Source organism: Paroedura picta, unplaced genomic scaffold (genome assembly GCF_049243985.1).
Source record: "Paroedura picta isolate Pp20150507F unplaced genomic scaffold, Ppicta_v3.0 Ppicta_v3_sca22, whole genome shotgun sequence".
NCBI classification, from domain to species: Eukaryota; Metazoa; Chordata; class Lepidosauria; order Squamata; family Gekkonidae; genus Paroedura; species Paroedura picta.
In genome coordinates, this window is record NW_027518619.1 from 4415953 (window position 1) to 4433873 (window position 17921).

Sequence of the window (17921 nt, forward strand, 5' to 3'; positions counted from 1 at the left end):
AGACATAACACACACACACACCAATGTCCAGGCATGCTGACTCACTCACGGCAACAAAAAGGTGGTGTATGCTGGGCCACAGACTCACAGACTAGTCGAGGAGAGCCAGAAGCTAGCAGTAAGATGGAAAAGTGGGACTGCTGAAGAAAGAAAGGCTGAGGAGAAAGTCTTAGCTAAAGACAATTAGATTTAGTCCAGTAACACCTTAGAGACTAAAAAAGATTTGGGGGGGGGCATAATTTTTCAAGAGCTGAAGCTCCCTTCATCAGAATGGAGATCCCTGAGTCCTTATCATTCCTTATCATTCGTATGTCAAAGGGAGCCTTGACTCTTGAAACCTTCTACCTCCCCAAATTCCACTGGTCTCTAAGATGCTACTAGGATTGTTAGGTCCCCTGGTCCAGGTGGGGGCCTCCTGCTTTCTGGATGCACTTGCCCCCCCTCCCCCAATTCCCCTGAAACCCCTCCCAAACTGGAAGAAGGACACAAATTATGGTGACGTGTGGACCTCACTCAGATGTGACATAAGCACATCATGGTTGTCAGGGGTGATGCTCTGGATTGGGCGCAAAACTCTATGGTTAGAAGCTGATTCTGCCAGGGAGTTTGGCCTCAAAGCCAGTGTGTCGTAACCCAATGTCCCTAACGTACCAACATCACTTCCAGGAGATGTCGGCATGCCGTGTCATCCCTCCCTGTTCCTGGAAAGTGCCCCACCCCCAGACCCGAGGGCAGGGCTGAAGGACCTTGCAACCCTAGAAGCTACTGGACTCAAATTTAGTTGTTCTTCGGCTGAACAACACGGCCGTCCTCTGAAATTTAACTGAATGCCGTAGTTGAGGATCTGAGAAAAGAATATCCCAAAATATGCTGTTCTTGTGGCTGTTAGAAGGAACTGAGCAAAAACACGCAATTACACTCATCTATGCACGTGTCGTTGGCTCAAGAGAGGGAGAGTCAGCGCTAAGAGGCCTATTATGTAAACCCCCCTGAGCCCACTTGTGGGTAGGGGGTAGTACAAAAGCCAAAGAAATCAATAAATAAGCTCTGGGAGGTTCCAAGCAGTGCTCTGTGCTCATCCAGGACAGTGCAGGTGTGCCACAAGAAAAAAAAACACACACTAATGATGTCCCAGTGTAAAGGGTACCTTCGGAATGATTCCGGGGCATAGGCCACGACCGTGACACACAACTTGATGGCCTCGCTGATGGAAAAAGTCAGGTCTTCGTTGCCGTAGCAGAAATCTGAAGAGGAAAGAGGACACATGCTCTGTGCAAACAGAAGAGTTTAAATACGCAAAGGAAATCAAGCACAGTCGCTTAAAAGAACAGAAGGGTTTGATAGAGAAGAAAAACACACTTTGTGAGGAAGGCTGTCCTAACAGTCTGACTAACATTCTTCTGGAGGGAAAGCAGGCAGGAAATGTGCTCAGAGTAGCAGGAAGTCTCCAACTGAATGAATTGGGACACAGGAGGAGAACATTTGAAAATATCAGGAAGTCCATCTCCTCCAAGGCCCCCTGTACGATATTCTTCTTATGCTGTTAAATCATGCACACTGCAGATCTTGTATATAATAACAGGACCACTCTCTTCTCTCTCTCTCTCACTCAACAACACACATAACCCAGTATTAGGTAATTGGACCCAGTGGGATGCCAGCGGACTTAGCCAGACATTCGGCACCATGTCACGGGCAAAGCACTCTCTGTCCGTCTTGGTTCCACAGCACTGGTAAAAGGACAGTAGCACAAATTGACAGCTCTTAATTGGTTGGACTACTCATCTAAATCTTTGTGGGGGGAAGGATACGAGGAAGTCGGAAGTCAAGGAGCTGGCTAATTAATTAAAACAGCTTAGTGAATTTCAGTTCTCAGCTTTTGTACTTTGCTTCAGTAAGGAGACTGAAGCAGATGGATAGGATATATTTTCTGTAAATAATCATGCAGTAAAGATTCTCTCTTTTAAATCTCAAAGTGCTGTGAGTAAAGATTCTCTCTTTTAAATCTCAAAGTGCTGTGAGCCTGGATCTGTGCCTCATCCACAAAGTTAACTAATACCTGCATACTTTCAAAATGCTGTGTTACTCTGCAGCTCTATTTCTCTGGAGGGACTCAAGACCAAGCCAAGTTCAAAAGTCCCAACCACCACTTTGTACTTAAACTCCTTCTCCTGCAGCAGCCATTTTATGGTGGCACCCTCCACCCTGTGACAGAATCCCAAAGGCTCAAAGAAAGTTAGGAACCCTCATCTAGGTTTAACTAACCTATGCCCACTTGGCTTCCTGCCCCACAGTCCCGTTCTGCAGCCCTTACCTAGAACACCCCAGAAACTTGGCCTTCAGCCTGCTTTTCCCCTGGGCCTCTCCTCTGGTTTGTTTCATGCCACAAAGCATCCCACTCTTCCCTTGTGTTCCCTTTCTCAGCCCTACTGCTGATGTTGCCTCCCATGTTTAAAAAACCGAAACTGAAGTATTTTCCAAAAACGATAGTCAAGACATAGGGAAATGAAATGAAACTCTGTAAAATACCTAAAGATTTCAGAGGCTTTTCTGCTTTCACCAGTTCTAGAATGTCCAGATTGTCCACCGTATCTCCTTCCAAGGACTGCAGCAAGTCAAAGAGACACTGTGCTGACACCCCTTTGCTTGGTCCATTGCTGGCTGCTTCCTGGGTTTAAAAAAAAACAATGCATTTCTGATTTGTCAGGATCTGTTTACACTTTGTTGAATATTTTGAGAGCAAAGAGAGCTATATTTGGAAGTGTGACTGTTTAACGTAAAAACTGCAGTCTTGAATCCAATATGTATATGTTGGCTCTCTGTGTTGCATAAAGGTAAAGGTAAAGGTATCCCCTGTGCAAGCACCGAGTCATGTCTGACCCTTGGGGTGACGCCCTCTAGTGTTCTCATGGCAGACTCAATATGGGGTGGTTTGCCAGTGCCTTCCCCAGTCATTACCGTTTACCCTCTAGCAAGCTGGGTACTCATTTGACCGACCTCGCAAGGATGGAAGGCTGAGTCAACCTTGAGCCAGCTGCTGGGATTGAACTCCCAGCCTCATGGACAGACAGCTTCAGACAGCATTTCTGCCGCTTACCATTCTGCACCACAAGAGGCTCTTCTGTGTTGTATAAATGCACCCAAATCGAAGACTCCATTCCTCACTGCCGCAGGAAGTGGTTGTAGCTACAAGCATAGATCAGTGGTCCGCAACCTTTTTCAGGCTGCAGACCAGCAGTGGTGGGGAAGGCGATTGTCCGGCTGCTCATGCCACGCATGCGCGGCCGGGTCGCACATGTGCATTTGCACCATGCGTGGCTGCAAATGCGCATGCGCAGCACTCCCAAGCATGCACGTTTGCAAATTTGCGACTGCACATTGCGCAAACGCACATGCACAGGAGTGCTGCACATGCACATTTGCGGCCACGAATGGCGCAAACGCGCATGCGCAGCCCGGCGCAGCCCTGCAGAGGCAGGGAGCCGGGGCCCAGTGCAAGGGACTTCGCGGCCCGGCCGCGGCCCGGTGGTTGAGGACCACTGGCATAGATAACTTCAAGAGTTGATTGGATAAATATGTAGAGCAGAGGTCTCAGTCACAAAGTATAGAGGGAACACTCTGTCTGGGGCAACGATGCTCTGAATTCTTGGTGCTGGGGGGACACAGTGGGTAGTCTTCTGGAGTTCTGGCCCCAGTGGTAGACCTCCGGATAGTACCCAGGTTTTGGACTCTGTGTGACAGAGTGTTGGGCTGGATTGACCATCTGCCTAATCCAGTATAGCTTCTCTTATGCTCTTATATCTGGGGCAGTGATGCTCTGAATCCTTGGTGCTTGGGGGGCAACAGTGAGTGGGCTTCTGGAATTCTGGCCCCACTAGTGGACATCCTGATGGCACCTGGATTTTGGCCACAGTGTGACAGTGTTGGGCCTTTGGCCTGATCCAACATGGTGACTCTTATGTTCTTATGTACCCAAAGGCAGAAGAAACCTCTGGGGGAGAGCTATGTCTCAACTGGGCCAGATAAGGTTAGGAAGCTGGAAGTAGCAAATGAACATAAGAAGCTGCCTTATACTGAATCAGACCCTTGGTCCATCAAGTCCAGTACTATCTACGCCGGATGGCAGTGGCTCTCCACGCCCTCAGGTCACACCAGCTGCCATCCAATTATTTTAGCTGGAAATGATAGGGAACAAAATTGGGACTTTCTGCATACTAAGCAGATTCTCTGCCAGGGAGCCATGGCCCCTCTACTAATCGTGGGACAGCATACTTTATGGATAAACATTCTCAAGATAATTCCATCCACCAATCCTATTCACCTGCATGAACCAACATTTATCATACAATAAATATATTTTTTCTGTTCTGCTTCTCTTTTGTCAACCTTCCTTTATTCGCAGTATGTAAGAGAAATACATATACAGCTTAATTTCAATTTGAAGCAGCAACTCTTTAATCCTCATCCTATTTGTATCTCTTCCTGCCCTCTGCACCTATCTTCTTTCTGGAATAAAGGTAAAGGTAAAGGTATCCCCTGTGCAAGCACCGAGTCATGTCTGACCCTTGGGGTGACGCCCTCTAGCGTTTTTATGGCAGACTCAATACAGGGTGGTTTGCCAGTGCCTTCCCCAGTCATTACCGTTTACCCCCCAGCAAGCTGGGTACTCATTTGACCGACCTCGGAAGGATGGAAGGCTGAGTCAATCTTGAGCCGTTTGCTGGGATTGAACTCCTAGCCTCATGGGCAAAGTTTTCAGACGGCTGCCTTACCACTCTGTGCCACAAGAGGCTCATTCTTTCTGGAATATTCTCCAAATCGCAGCATTTAAATCTGCATACTAATAACAAAACCTGCATTGCCAGGATTTTTTCTCTCTCTCTCTCTCTCTCTTTCTCTCCTTCCATTCAAGGGCCCATTCTGCACAAGGTTCAATGTGGCAAATTGCTTCTGCTTCATTAAACTTGTGCAGAATGGACCAAGCTGTTAATTGGTATGTGTTGATTGGTTTCCAGCAGGAGCTGAGCTTTCACCTCTGGACTTGGCATTTTGCATTTCAGTGTCTCTTGTTTTAAGTTAAGGGGATGGTTAACACTTTCTTATGAAAGCAATTGTAAGGGGGGGGGACACTTTTCAAAAGTCTTTACTGATGAGCCACCATAGACATACTGCATTCAAACTCTCTACGCCAGGTTTTTCTGAATTTCCAAGGGGCCCACAAGCACAAAAAGATGGGGAACTCTTGGCATAATACAAAGTATGCAACGAACAATAAGGAAGCCAGGATTCAGGCACTGCAGCTGCCCCCTAATGAAGCATATAAAAGCCACAACAAGAAACCTTATTTTTACTCACAGGAAATTCCAGGAGCGGAGCCACACTGGCAAACAACTGCAGCACAAATGGCTTACGATGCAGAATGTAAAACTGGCGGCAAGCAAACTCAGTCGCTTGACGTAGCTGAGGGTTGCTCTCATAGTCAGCGTACACCTGGGAGGGGGAAAGAACACCAAAAAGTACTTCTTGAGCAAAGGGCATGTGGTCCTTTTACTAAATTGTGCTTCACAGTTTCATAGGCCTCAGCAAGCTCTGTCTTTCCTATTCTTCCCATATATATAATTATAAAATTCTAGAGTTGGAAGGGGCCATACACGCCAGTTGGTCCAGCCCCCTGCTCAGGGCAGGAGAAATATCTGTCCAGCCGCTGCTTGAAGACTGCCAGTGAGGGGGAGCTCACCACCTCCTTAGGCAGCCCATTCCACTGCTGAACTACTCTCTCCAACCGTGAATTTCCCCCCCTGAAATCTAGCCAGTATTATCCCACACGTAGTTTAAACCTGTTACTGCGCATCCTATACTCTGTTTTTCTGTCTTTGTTGTTATTGTTGTTGTTATTAATATTATTTAGGCAGAAAGACCATTGGAATCAGGAATGCAACGGGTGCTAGTCCCCCCCCCCACGCGCCCGGCAGCCCCCTCCCCCTCCATGGCACCGGAAGGCCGGGCACAAGCCGGGCAAGACTTGGAGCATCGCTTGCGTATGCCCCGAGGCTTGGGCGGCCGGTGCCCAGCAGCCCCCTGGCCCACCCCTGGCCCACAGCACCAAAAGGCCCCCCTCCCCCCAAACGGTAAAGGCCTACCCCGGCCCAGCAAAGCGGCCAAGGCCACTTGTGCAGCCTCTAAGGCTTCGCTGGGCCAGGTCAGGCAGCTCCACTCCCCCCTCTTGACACTGTACCGACCCTGATGGACTCAAGCCTTGCACAGCCATGATATTACTGCATGCTCATGAGTCACATCTACACTGATTCCTGACTGATTGATTGATTGATATTTATAGGCCGCCCCTACTGAACCAGTCATCTAGGGGGTGGATTTCAACAGTGTATATAATAAAAACATACATTAAAAACACAATAAAAGTGAGCAGCCCGATCATTCAACTAGCTCTACACAGTCATCATCAGGTAATCTCCTTAGATAAGGAGAGTAGGAGGAGAACCCAAGACCAGCAGGGGAAGCCCATATGATGTTTTAGTTCTCCAATGTGTACTGGCCTCACTCATATGCCTGGCAGAAGAGCTCCATCTTGTAGGTCCTGTGGAACTGTCATGGAGATGACAGGGCCCTGATGTTCCCCGAGAATTTGTTCCACCAGGCAGGAGCCAGGGCCAAAAAGACCAGGGCATACCAGTCGATCGGCTGAACATACCATTACCGACTTGTATAGAATGTCTGTTCTGTATGTCCACTGTTTTCCCGTTTTCATGGGACCATTTTTGTATAATTGATAATTTATGGAGTTCACGTTTCTCGTCTATATGGTACCCCTGGTTACTATGCCTGAATCTGTGCTCTCAGTACTGCTTTTGTATTGTTGTTAGCCCACCCAGAGGATGGCAATACTAGAAAGAGAAGCCAATGGAAAGGTCTAGAAGGGTCTGATTGAGGAGCAGGCACAATTGGAATGGGGAGGTCCCTCCTCCGGTGGCACAACTGAAGTTTGGCTCATCTGCCCAGTGCTGCATGTTGAGAGTCACCTGGCCTGGACTCCTTGCTCCGAGCCCCACCCATTTAATTAGCATCCTTTCTAGAGACCCACACTTTCCACACCCGGCAACACAGCAGACCTTCCATTCTAGTGGCAGTGGCCTGCTTGACCATCTGGCCTGTTCCTTGGCCACAGACAGGTGACTCACCTGAAGCATCGTGGGAAGGATCCATTGATACCCGCTGAGAGAAAAGAGGTGGTTGAAGTGCACGGCTGTGTTGATGACTGTGGCCGCATATTGCCTCAAGAGCGCACTGTCCTCTGGGTGCAGGATCAGAGCTCCGTTGAAGACATTCAAGAAGAGCATGATTTCGTCCCCCCAAGGGAATTCACTGGGCATCCCCAGGAACATCTCCTCCAGGAGTTTAATCCACAAGCTTTTCTGAAGGGTGTCAAGGCCAAAGAGTTCCTTCCCAGCTAGAAAGACAAGGAGAGCAAGATCGGACACAAATGGAACACTTTCCTCTGAAGGAGACTTTTGGTCAAATCAAAAGATAACCTCCGGGACAATCAACTACCCTTGGGGATGAATTTGTAGGCTGGGAGGGTGGAAGGATCTCAGTTGTCATCAGTAATTGCTTTGGTGACTGGCAATATTGGTTGGGCCACTGGATCCTTTGTTTCATTCTCCAACTCTCATCTGGCATGCATTTCATTATCACTATGTCATTGTCCTGACCTGGATGGCCCAGGCTAGCCCAATTTTGTCACATATTGGAAGCTAAGCAGGATCAACCCTGGTTAGTCTTTGGGAGGGGAGACAAACAAGGAAGCAATGGACAACCGCCTCTGAAAATCTCTGGCCTTGAAAACCCTACAGGGTTACTATAGGTTGGCTACAACTTCATGCCACTTTCCACTGCCATTATATTGTTAAATGTTACACATCTTTTGTCAGCTGATATTTCATAGTATTCAAGAAACAATGACATTGGAGTGGATTCAACCATTTTCTAAATATTCTTCCCATAGCCACTGAACTATTGATTTCAAGTGTAGGCTGATCCTACATTGAGCAGGGGAGTTGGACAAGGTAGCCTGTATGGCCTCTTCCAAATCTATGATTCTGTGAAGCTGCCAATGAATGGATTCTGGAAGATTGATTTAAGACCAAGTGGGTCTAGACTGGGCTTCCTCAATCAGGGTTTCAAAAAACCCTGGGGTTTCTTGACGGTCTTGGAAGGATTTTCAGAATGGGTGGGAGTTAACTAATTAATTATATAATTGTTAAACATTTATCACATGATATCATATATAGTCATGTCAACCCACCCACCCCACCTCCCAAAATATCCAATAATGGGCCTGTAGGGGGTGGAAAGGGGAGGGGACCCGTGTGAGTGTGTACATGGCAATGCTTCCCAACCATATTCACAATTGGGCCACTTCTGGGGTTTCTTGAAGCCTGAAGAATGTTTCAGGGGTTTCTCAATGGTAGAAATGTTGAGTAAGGTTGTAATAGCCCAGGGGTTCTCAACCTTCCTAATACCGCAACCCTTTAATACAGTTCCCCATGTTGTGGTGACCCCCAACCATAAAATTATGCAAGTGTTCTTCCACAGAAATTAAACTGAGACTGACCAATGGTGTGCAGATCCATTATTCATGATTGTATATAAATTGTTTTTTCCCCGGGGTTTCTCAGTTCAGTTCTGCCTCTTGTCCCGCCATGCCGATCTTGCTCTTTTCTGCTGCTCCAGACAGATGAATGCTCTATCTCGATCTCCCCTGCAAGGCTGTTGTGTGGATGTTGCCCCCCTTCCCTGGCCAAGCTGCTTGCCCTACCACGACCCCTGTGAAAGGGTTGTTCGACCACCAAAGGGGTCCCGACCCCCAGGTTGAGAACCACTGACCAGGGTGTAAACTGCACGGAGCTTTTATTCCAATCCCAGGTCAATTCAGTCCCTGCTATCTACACAGAATGCGATTTCCGTTTTGATTTGGGGAGATTTAAATTTTCCTTCTGCAGCAATAAGGATTGATCCGGAGTGATCCTACCTTTATTGTGTGATATCTTAGAGTGCTTTTAATGCTCAATATTTCAAGATTTGGATTAGAGAAAGCAGGCTGTTTTGAACATCCATGGTAGAGACGCCCTGATTGGCCAATGATGACCATGTGACAAGCTTGCCTTAAAGGAGAAGCCCCTAATTTCTCTCAACTTCTGTCGGTCTTTGATTTTTTCTCTGTCTTCTTCGATCCTCTCCCCTCCCCCCAAGAAAAGAAAAAGGCTCCCTGCTTGGCTCATCTCCCCCCCCCCTTTCAAGAAAAGAAAGAAAGAGGCTTGGCTCCCCCCCCCTTCAATGGGGGGGAGAGGAAGACCCAAGTTCAAATCGATCTGAATTCAACAGGATTGACAATGGAATAAACAAAGTAAGTGCAGACTCTGCCCTAGACCCAAACCCAGTGCAGTGGTCACAAGAAACGAGGGATAAAGCTCAGCAAACTATGCAGAGTGAGAAAGTGAGGGGAATTGGACAGGGAATTCCTGTCAGAAAAAGTGACAGAAGGAATTCTGAACAAGTAGGAGCTATTAACTGAGATCTTTTGCCCAATTATTGAAAAGAAGACTGTTTTCAAACACAGAAAGAACACATGAATTACTTTTTTGCACATCAGATAATGCTCTCCCAATGCACTGGTGCAATTGTTTGCAGGAGGATTTTCCGTATATCACAAAGGAAAATCCAGTTGTGGAACATCGCTAAAGGCCATTAAAAGAGCCTCATCCAACGTGTGTGAAATCAGACGTGCTTTGACTCAGAATGGAAGTCGTCTTCCTCCAACATCAGTGGCCTTTTCTCCAAGAGAAGCGCTGCTTATGCCAGAGGAAGACTCCTTAGATTGGAAGAGGACGTCAACATTTAGTCATAAGAAAATGCAGGTTATATGGGACTCAGAAATAATAAAATAATTCAATTCAGCGAAGAAGAAGAGCTGGGTTTTTAACTACCCAAAGCGGTCCCAGAGCAATTTATAAGCACCTTTCCCTTCGTTTCCCCCCTGTGAGGTAGGTGGGGCGGAGAGAGCTTTAGGAGAACTGTTTTGCAAGAACAGCCCTAAGAGAACTGCGACTGGCCCAAGTTCATCCAGCTGGCTGCACGTGGGAGAGGAGTGGGGAATCAAACCCAGCTCTCCAAACTGGAGTCTGCTGCTCTTTAACCACTACTCCATGCGACCATGCGAGCTCCCCAAGCTTTGCTCCATAGTGTGGTCAGATAGGGGAAGGGGCCACCCCTTTCTCTACTGAAATGAGTCTTGGGCCTATCGGGGGGACAGATTTCCTTCTGGTACCTTGTGGATCGTTGAAGAGGGAGAACTCAGCGTCGATGGCGCTGCGGGGGAAGGAGGGCAGGCGCAGGAGGTCCTCTTGCAGCAAAGACACATGAGACTGCTTGTGAGCTGCTGGGATCTTCTGAGTCAAGGAAATGAGGAACAGCACCCGGCCCACTTCCTCGAGCTTGCGTGTAAACACCTAACGAGAGGGATGAAGGGATGACAGCATTATCTCCGTTACAGACTGCCATCCCTACCCCTGGCACCACGTTTTGCACACCTGTCTCCAGTAGGCGACAGAAGGCATCTCAAGACTGTCATCCTTTGGCGTGCAGATACACACTCATGTTGTTTCAGTGCTCATGCGGCAATCCCAAACCGAAACGTCTCAAAATAGCCATCAAGCCTCCAGCGTGGGACCCTGGGGATCCTTCAGAATTACAACTCATCTGCAGACTGCAGAGATCCGTGCCCCTGGAGGCTTCGGAGGGTGGACTCTATGGCACTGTACCCCACCCCAAGGACCCTATCCACCCCTGGATCTGCCCCCCAAACCTCCAAACTGCGGGTGGCAACCCTACCCCCCACCCCAAAGAGCCCTGGAAACTCAAAACCAGGGGTACTCAACCTGTGGTCCTCCAGATGTCCATGGACTACAATTCCCAGGAGCCCCTGCCAGCATTTGCTGGCAGGGGCTCCTGGGAATTGTAGTCCATGGACATCTGGAGGACCACAGGTTGACTACCCCTGCTCTAAACCATCTGTGACAGCCCGCTGGTCAGTTTTCTCATCTGAAATAGGGAAGCCAGCCTCCTGGTGGGACCTGAGGATGCCCCAGAATTACAGCTCAACTACAGACTACAGAGATCAGGAGAACATGGATGCTTCTGAGAGGGGACTCTTTGGTATTATATCCTGCTGGGGTCCTTGTCCTTCCCAGTCTCCACCCCAAAAGCTCTAGACTGGAGATGACAAGCCTGCCCCCCATCCCCTACTAGTGGCCAGGGGAGGCCTGGAGACCCGAGCCTGAAATCACATCCTGAAGTGTGTGTCTATGTAAACAATGCCTTTGTGGATTCATCAAATGTTCTATAAACCCCTTCCTTCAGCATCACAATATTCCAGTCTAAATTATTCCTCCCTCTTTCCACCCAATAGGTTGTTGCTTCGCACAGAGCCGTCTTTTGTGATCTCCTCCTTGGGACACAACCAGGGCAAGGGAATGCAAAGCAGTTTCCATGGGCATTCAGCCTCCAAAGAACCTCTGGCCAGGGGATACCTGTTTCTGGATGAGCTCCTGGCCCTTCTCAGGATGCATGTGGACCAGATTCAACTGGGGCGATACTGATCGACGGAACGGGTAAATGTCTCGGACATACGTCTGCAGAAAGTGTCCATGAAAATTTGTGGTTTACAAATGAAATGAAGAAGAAGAAGAAGAAGAAGAAGAAGAAGAAGAAGAAGAGTCGGTTATTATATGCTGCTTTTCTCTACTAGAAGGAATGTCAAAGCGGCTTCCAATCACCTTCCCTCTCCTCTCCCCACAACAGACACCCTGTGAGGGAGGTGAGGCTGAGAGAGCTCTGATATTACTGCTTGGTCAGAACAGCATTATCAGTGCTGTGGCGAGCCCAAGGTCACCCAGCTGGCTGCATGTGGAGGAGGAGCGGGGAATCCAACCTGGCTCGCCAGATTAGAAGCCACTGCTCCTAACCTCGACACCACACTGGTTGTAGTTGCAACTGAAGTAGCAGTGGTAACCATTTGAGTGCTTTAGCAAAACTGTTTGGGATCCCCCATCATTGCCTTTAAAACAAAAACAAAATCATGCCAAGCAGGATCTTCCACATATAGATGAAGACTTTTAAAATTTTTGTTTGGCATACCTTCAGTAACCGTGATGGGTTATATTCTCCCTGGCTCTGGTGTTGTTTCTTAACAGAATCATTTTAATATTTAAAATGCTGCTTTTAATAGTTCAAATCATTTTATGTGCACTCTCTTGGGGATTTGGATAAGGGGAAAAGGCAGCAAAAGTGTTTTAATTAAGTTAAATTAAATCCAGAATTTAAAATGGAAGATAATTGATCTTCTGTTTTCTCATTGAAAAATGACTCACCCTACCGATTATATGACAGATTCAAGTCCAGAAGCTCTTAAAAACCAATAATGAGATTTCCAGGGCATAAGCTGTTGAGAGTCTGATGATGGGGCTTTGACTCACGAAAGCTTACACCTTGGAGATTTTATTGTCTTCAAGGTCCTTCTGGATCCAGCTGTTCTACTGCTCATCAACAGAGCTGCCCCCTTAAACAACCAACTGTGTCGGCAGCCATTTTAGATTCAATCTGAAAGCTATAACAGTAATGATGGATTCCGGCCACCAGAACACAAAACTTTGACTCACCTTATTGTAATGAATAAGATTCCATCGCTTATCCATTAAAAAGTAGTTAGGAGACTGGGATTCGGGTATGTTGAAAAATTCCAGACATTCCTGAGGTGGGAGGGGAAAACACATGTCAACTCTTATTTAATGTTCCAGTTGTATTAGTACGAAGTCAAACCAATCATGTATTAGCCAGTTTTGCCTGGCACTGATCCAGACTATTCTGTCCACTAGCAGGCAGGTTCTTTTATAAAAGAAGTGAAGTAGGAGGTACTCCCTAGTCTAGCTGTTTTCAACCTTCTGGAGGAGATCTTGAAATAGTCTTCAGGCTCTGAGGGAACCCAGAAGTGGGCATGGAAGTATGATGCGGGAGTCAGCCCATCAATCAATCAATCAATCAATCAATCAATCAATCAATCAATCAATCAATCAATCAATCAATCAATCAATCAATCAACCAACCAATCAATCAATCAATCAATCAATCAATCAATCAATCCATCATTTCTAAGTCCATAGTGGAGAAAGACAGTAGGCCTATACAGCAGCAGGGAACATGGGCTCCAGTGACGTCTAGTGATGTCAGCAGCCATCGGAACCTCTGGGGAAGGCTGCCTAACCCCTGGAGAGCTCTCACATGACCTCACATGGAGAACCTGGGTTGGGAATCCCTGCCCTAGGCCAACCTACATGATTATTTTCTCCCATCAACAAACCTGCCTCCTAGTGGAGGGTGACCAGTAAAACGACTATTTTTTTTGCAAATGCGGTCAACAGCTCTTCTCCTTTTTAATTTATATACTTCTAAGAGAACATGCCCCACGCATTACTAATAAAATAAATGTCCACACCTTTAAAAGGGCCTCAAATTGGGTGTCTTCGTGCACAGGTAACTGGGTTGGGATATCACATTCGTTTTGCCCATGTACCACCAAGGTCTTGGTGCCTGCGAAAGAGAAAAGGCATCCAGTGCCTGTGGGACCCAGCTTCAAAAAAACAGCATTAAGACGTAATATCTGCTTAAGTGGTTCAGATATAAATAATACAGAACCCATTGGTCAGTGCTTGCCTATTAGCACGTGGATTGCTGTGACTGAAGCACAGTCCGGCTTATTCTGCATGCGTCTGTCAAGAGAATCTCATGCTAGCTCTGTGGGGTTTAACAGCACCTCAGAGGCCTACAAGAATTTTGGAATATAAGCTTTCGAGGGTCAAATCTCCCATCAGCAAATACCATTGGTCAGATATCTGAGGGAGCTTTGTCTCTCAAACGTTCATACCCTGAACATCTGGTTGGTCTCAAAAGTGGTCTTGGGTTCCCATCTCACTCTTCTACTGCAGACCCAAGTGGCTACCCTCTGAAACATTTGCTTATTTATTTATTCGATTTATATACCGCCCTCCCAGCGGTGTGAGGTTTGTTTCAGAACAGATTTATTTGCCCCTCGGTTGTTAGCCTCAAGACGGAATGTGACTGGATCCCTCTACAGTGCAATGGAAGAGGTGGCCACTAAATCGATAGTTTGCCTTTGATAGTTTGCTTCTTGCTGTGTTCCCTTTGATAGTTTGCTTCTTGCTGTGTTCCCTAATTCTGTGATCTTATTGCTCTGGCATTGGTCACTGGCTGTCTCGTGCTGTCTGACGACACTGCTTCATATCTTAGAAGCTGCCTTGTGTCTCGGCAATAAAGGCAGACAATTTAAAAAGTAAATAAATTAAAAGTAAAGGTATCCCCTGTGCAAGCACCGAGTCATGCCTGACCCTTGGGGTGACGCCCTCTAGCGTTTCCATGGCAGACTCAATACGGGGTGGTTTGCCAGTGCCTTCCCCAGTCATTACCGTTTTACCCCCCAGTAATCTGGATACTCATTTTACCGACCTCGGAAGGATGGAAGGCTGAGTCAACCTTGAGCCGGCTGCTGGGATCGAACTCCCAACCTCATGGACAGACAGCTTCAGACAGCATGTCGCTGCTGTACCACCCTGCACCACAAGAGGCTCTTAAATTAAAAGTAAAAAATTTAAAAAGCTCCATGTCTTTTCCAGAAATCTGTCCAGATCACATCGATTTCCAGGCAGCGTCTTTCTTCCAAATCGTAGTCTGATTGTTCTAATTTTACAAAGAAGAACTTTGCAGAGCTGAATCGTCTTAGCTGCATAGTTAAGATGGCTAGTTCAAAAGGGGCGGTATGCAATTCAAATTAGAAATAAATGAAAATAAATAACTAAATCAATGGAAGAAATTCGGACAGCTGGTCCCCGATTGTTTCACCGGAGTGAGTTCCATACCTGGCATAGAGGCAGTAACTAGAAGCTTTACTTCACATTGCTCTTTTTTCATAGTCTGCTTGAGATCCTTGAAGAAGAGTCCTTCTACGTAGCCCACCACTTCCCACAGGAAGGTCAGCGTTGCTGAAATGGCATCCATGCCCCATTCACACGGTGTGCGCACAAAATACATGATCAGTCCCACCTAGGAGTCACAAAGGAATACAAGAGTTGCCTTTTAACATATGAATCCATGTCAAAAATATTACCTAAATATTATCTTCAAACTATGAAAGTTGCCAACTCTGGATTGAGAAATTCTTGGCCCTGCTGGGGGCCTCCTGATGGGACCTGGATTCTGACCACTGTGTGACACAGGGGGTGGGACTGGATGGGCCACTGGCCTGATCCAACATGGCTTCTCTTATGTTCTTAGTAAGGGCCAAGCCCGTTGCATTCAGGAACACAACGGGTGCTATATTAGGGGGGGTGGAGTGAAAGAAGTCTGTGGATGCCCCCCTCCTCCCAGGACCCAGAAAGGGTGCAGACAGCTGTTATGGAACTCACTGGCAGGGCCAGGTCTCACATGGCAGGGATCTGCAGCCTCCGAGCCTCGGAGGGAAGTGGAAGGAGGAGGGGGTGGTAAAGCTACCTTTTCTCGCTTCCAGGCTGCTCTAGGAATCACTACAAACTCTATGGTAAAAACTTCTTGTAAGTTGAAGAGGTCTTATTTTTCCTTCTAAATTTTCTCCCAATGCTGGTTGCAGCAGCAGCCCTTGGGACCTGGGGTGGGGGATGGCCACCAGAGGCTTGGTAGGCCTAAGTAGGCCTGAGGAGGGGGGGGGGAAACAGGGGGTCAATTGCTGTGTGCTGCCAGAGCTAAGTAAGGGCAGAACCGGGTGTGGCATCAACACACTGCATGCAACACACTGCAAGGTCATTTGAAATAGAACAAGGGGGAGGATTCTGTAGAGATACCTTCCAGGACTAACAAAAAATGCCATGTTGGGAATTCAGAAGGAGACTCCGAGAAGCTCACCAAGTAGTTGAAGAGGATATGGGATGTCTGAGCAGGGAAGTCTCCAATGTTCAGCAGCAGCTTCCGCAGCATATACATCAACTCATCCTAGAAGAAGAGAGGAATTCATTTCAATTTCACCACAAAAAGTCCTGAGACACCTTAAGTTGCTTTCCTTCTCTCTGTCAAACGGAACCTTCGCATGAATGACGGAATGCCTATTTTCTGCCTTGAGTAGCTAGGTCCCCCCCTGGCCACTGGCATGGGATGGGGGATAGAGTTGCCACATCCAAGTTGGAAAACTCCTGGAGATTTCAGAGTGGATCTTGAGAAGGACCAAGATCTCAGTGGGCTACAATGCCACAAAGTCCATCCTCCAAAACATCCATTTTATCTAGGGGAACTGATCCCTGTAGTCTGGAGAAGAATTATAATTCCAGGGGATCTCCAGATATAACCTGGAGGCTGGCATCCTTACAGCAGTATGGTGGTTAAAGAGCTGGTGACTCTAATCTGGAGAACTGGGTTCAGTTCCTCACTCCTCTTCCACATGCAGCCAGCTGGGTGACTTGGGGCCCGTCCCAGTTCTCATAGGGCTGTTCTTGCAGAGCAGTTCTCTTTGAGGTCTCTGAGCCTGACCTACCTAACTGGGTGTCTGTTGTGGGAAGAGGAAGGAAAAGGTGTTTGTAAACTGCTTTGGGACTCCTCCTGGTAATGAGAAATCTAAATAAATAAATAAATAAATAAATAAATAAATAAATAAATAAATAAATAAATAAATAATGAGGAATAAAAAACAGTCAAATAAACAAAAAAACCCTTCAAAGGGAATATACAATGTAAGACCTGAATTGGAACCCATCAAGCACTGAAACAATTGCTGTCATCTTGGCTTCAAATGAGACTTGGATTTCTTTTCTCATTCTGAGATCTAATAATGTATCAGGATCCACTTTTTAGTAAGTTCAATAAACTTGGCATACGGTTTCATAGTATAACCCTATACTGATGTCACTTAATTTTCTAGTGCTTAAAACTGCTTCTTTTTTAAATTAACGTTATTTGCCCTGCTCTATTCCTCTTTGGTTATCTTTTTTTTCCCCATCAGAGAGAGGATAAAACCTTTGCCCCCTCTTGTCATCTGTCAAGTATAACATCCTTAATGGCTTGTCCCTGATATCCCCTTTCCCCTCCCACTTCTGTAATTTTCTGAATAAATATGATAATTTTTTTTTCATCCCACTGCATCTGAAGAAGTGATTTTGGACTCATGGAAGCTCATGCCGGGATAAACCTTAGTCTTCAAGGTGCCACTAGACTTCTGTTGTTCTTTGCTACAATAGACTAACCCAGTAACCCCGCCTTGAAGTCTTTCGACTAATGAAATTCTTCAGAGAGTGGAAAGCGGGTCGTCTACCTGCCGATTGCTGATTGTCAGTTTCTCCAGGAAATGCCGAAGAACCGTAGAAGGATCTTCGATGAGACAGTTCCACAGGACCTGCTGAGCGACGGCGCTGACTGCTCAAGACAAAAGAAGTGGGCTAGTTTGGCCATCGCTCTCAATGTCCCATCTCTTTGAAAAGCTCAAACCTGCAGGGCTGTTTCTCTCTGCTAGGCCAGGTGGTACCCAGCCTCCTTGGCCAAGGAAACAGCTTCTCTGGGCTCCTTCTCTGACCATGTCCCCAGGGCTGCCGAGAGCCCCCATGGAGCCCCTCCACAAAGACTCTGCTTGGGCCCACCCATACCATTGGAGAATTTAAAGATGCCTCCTTTGCACCACCTTGGTGAGCTCTGAGGCAGCGTGGAGAAGGCTAGAACCATGCCACTGCCATGAACCCCGAGAAAGGCCAAACGACCCCTTGGGGGTCGTGACCCCCGGGCTGAGAACCGCTGTCCTACAGAATTGTGACTGGATGGCACAT

At 47.1% G+C, this 17921-nt stretch overlaps 1 protein-coding gene across 4 annotated transcripts in view; it reads right to left on the reverse strand.

The window, feature by feature from the left end:
- The window catches only part of LOC143828378 (protein unc-80 homolog), a 179704-nt gene that overhangs the window by 59320 nt on the left and 102463 nt on the right, over window positions 1-17921 (reverse strand). For all 4 annotated transcript variants that reach the window (XM_077318769.1, XM_077318765.1, XM_077318767.1 and 1 more), the window contains 11 exons: window positions 17417-17517; window positions 16021-16107; window positions 15003-15186; window positions 13565-13659; window positions 12732-12821; window positions 11604-11705; window positions 10343-10523; window positions 7197-7465; window positions 5356-5490; window positions 2530-2668; window positions 1148-1244 (listed from right to left, as the gene is read on the reverse strand). In XM_077318769.1, coding sequence (XP_077174884.1) covers window positions 1148-1244; window positions 2530-2668; window positions 5356-5490; window positions 7197-7465; window positions 10343-10523; window positions 11604-11705; window positions 12732-12821; window positions 13565-13659; window positions 15003-15186; window positions 16021-16107; window positions 17417-17517 — 1480 coding nt within the window. The remainder of the gene's footprint in view (window positions 1-1147; window positions 1245-2529; window positions 2669-5355; window positions 5491-7196; window positions 7466-10342; window positions 10524-11603; window positions 11706-12731; window positions 12822-13564; window positions 13660-15002; window positions 15187-16020; window positions 16108-17416; window positions 17518-17921) is intronic.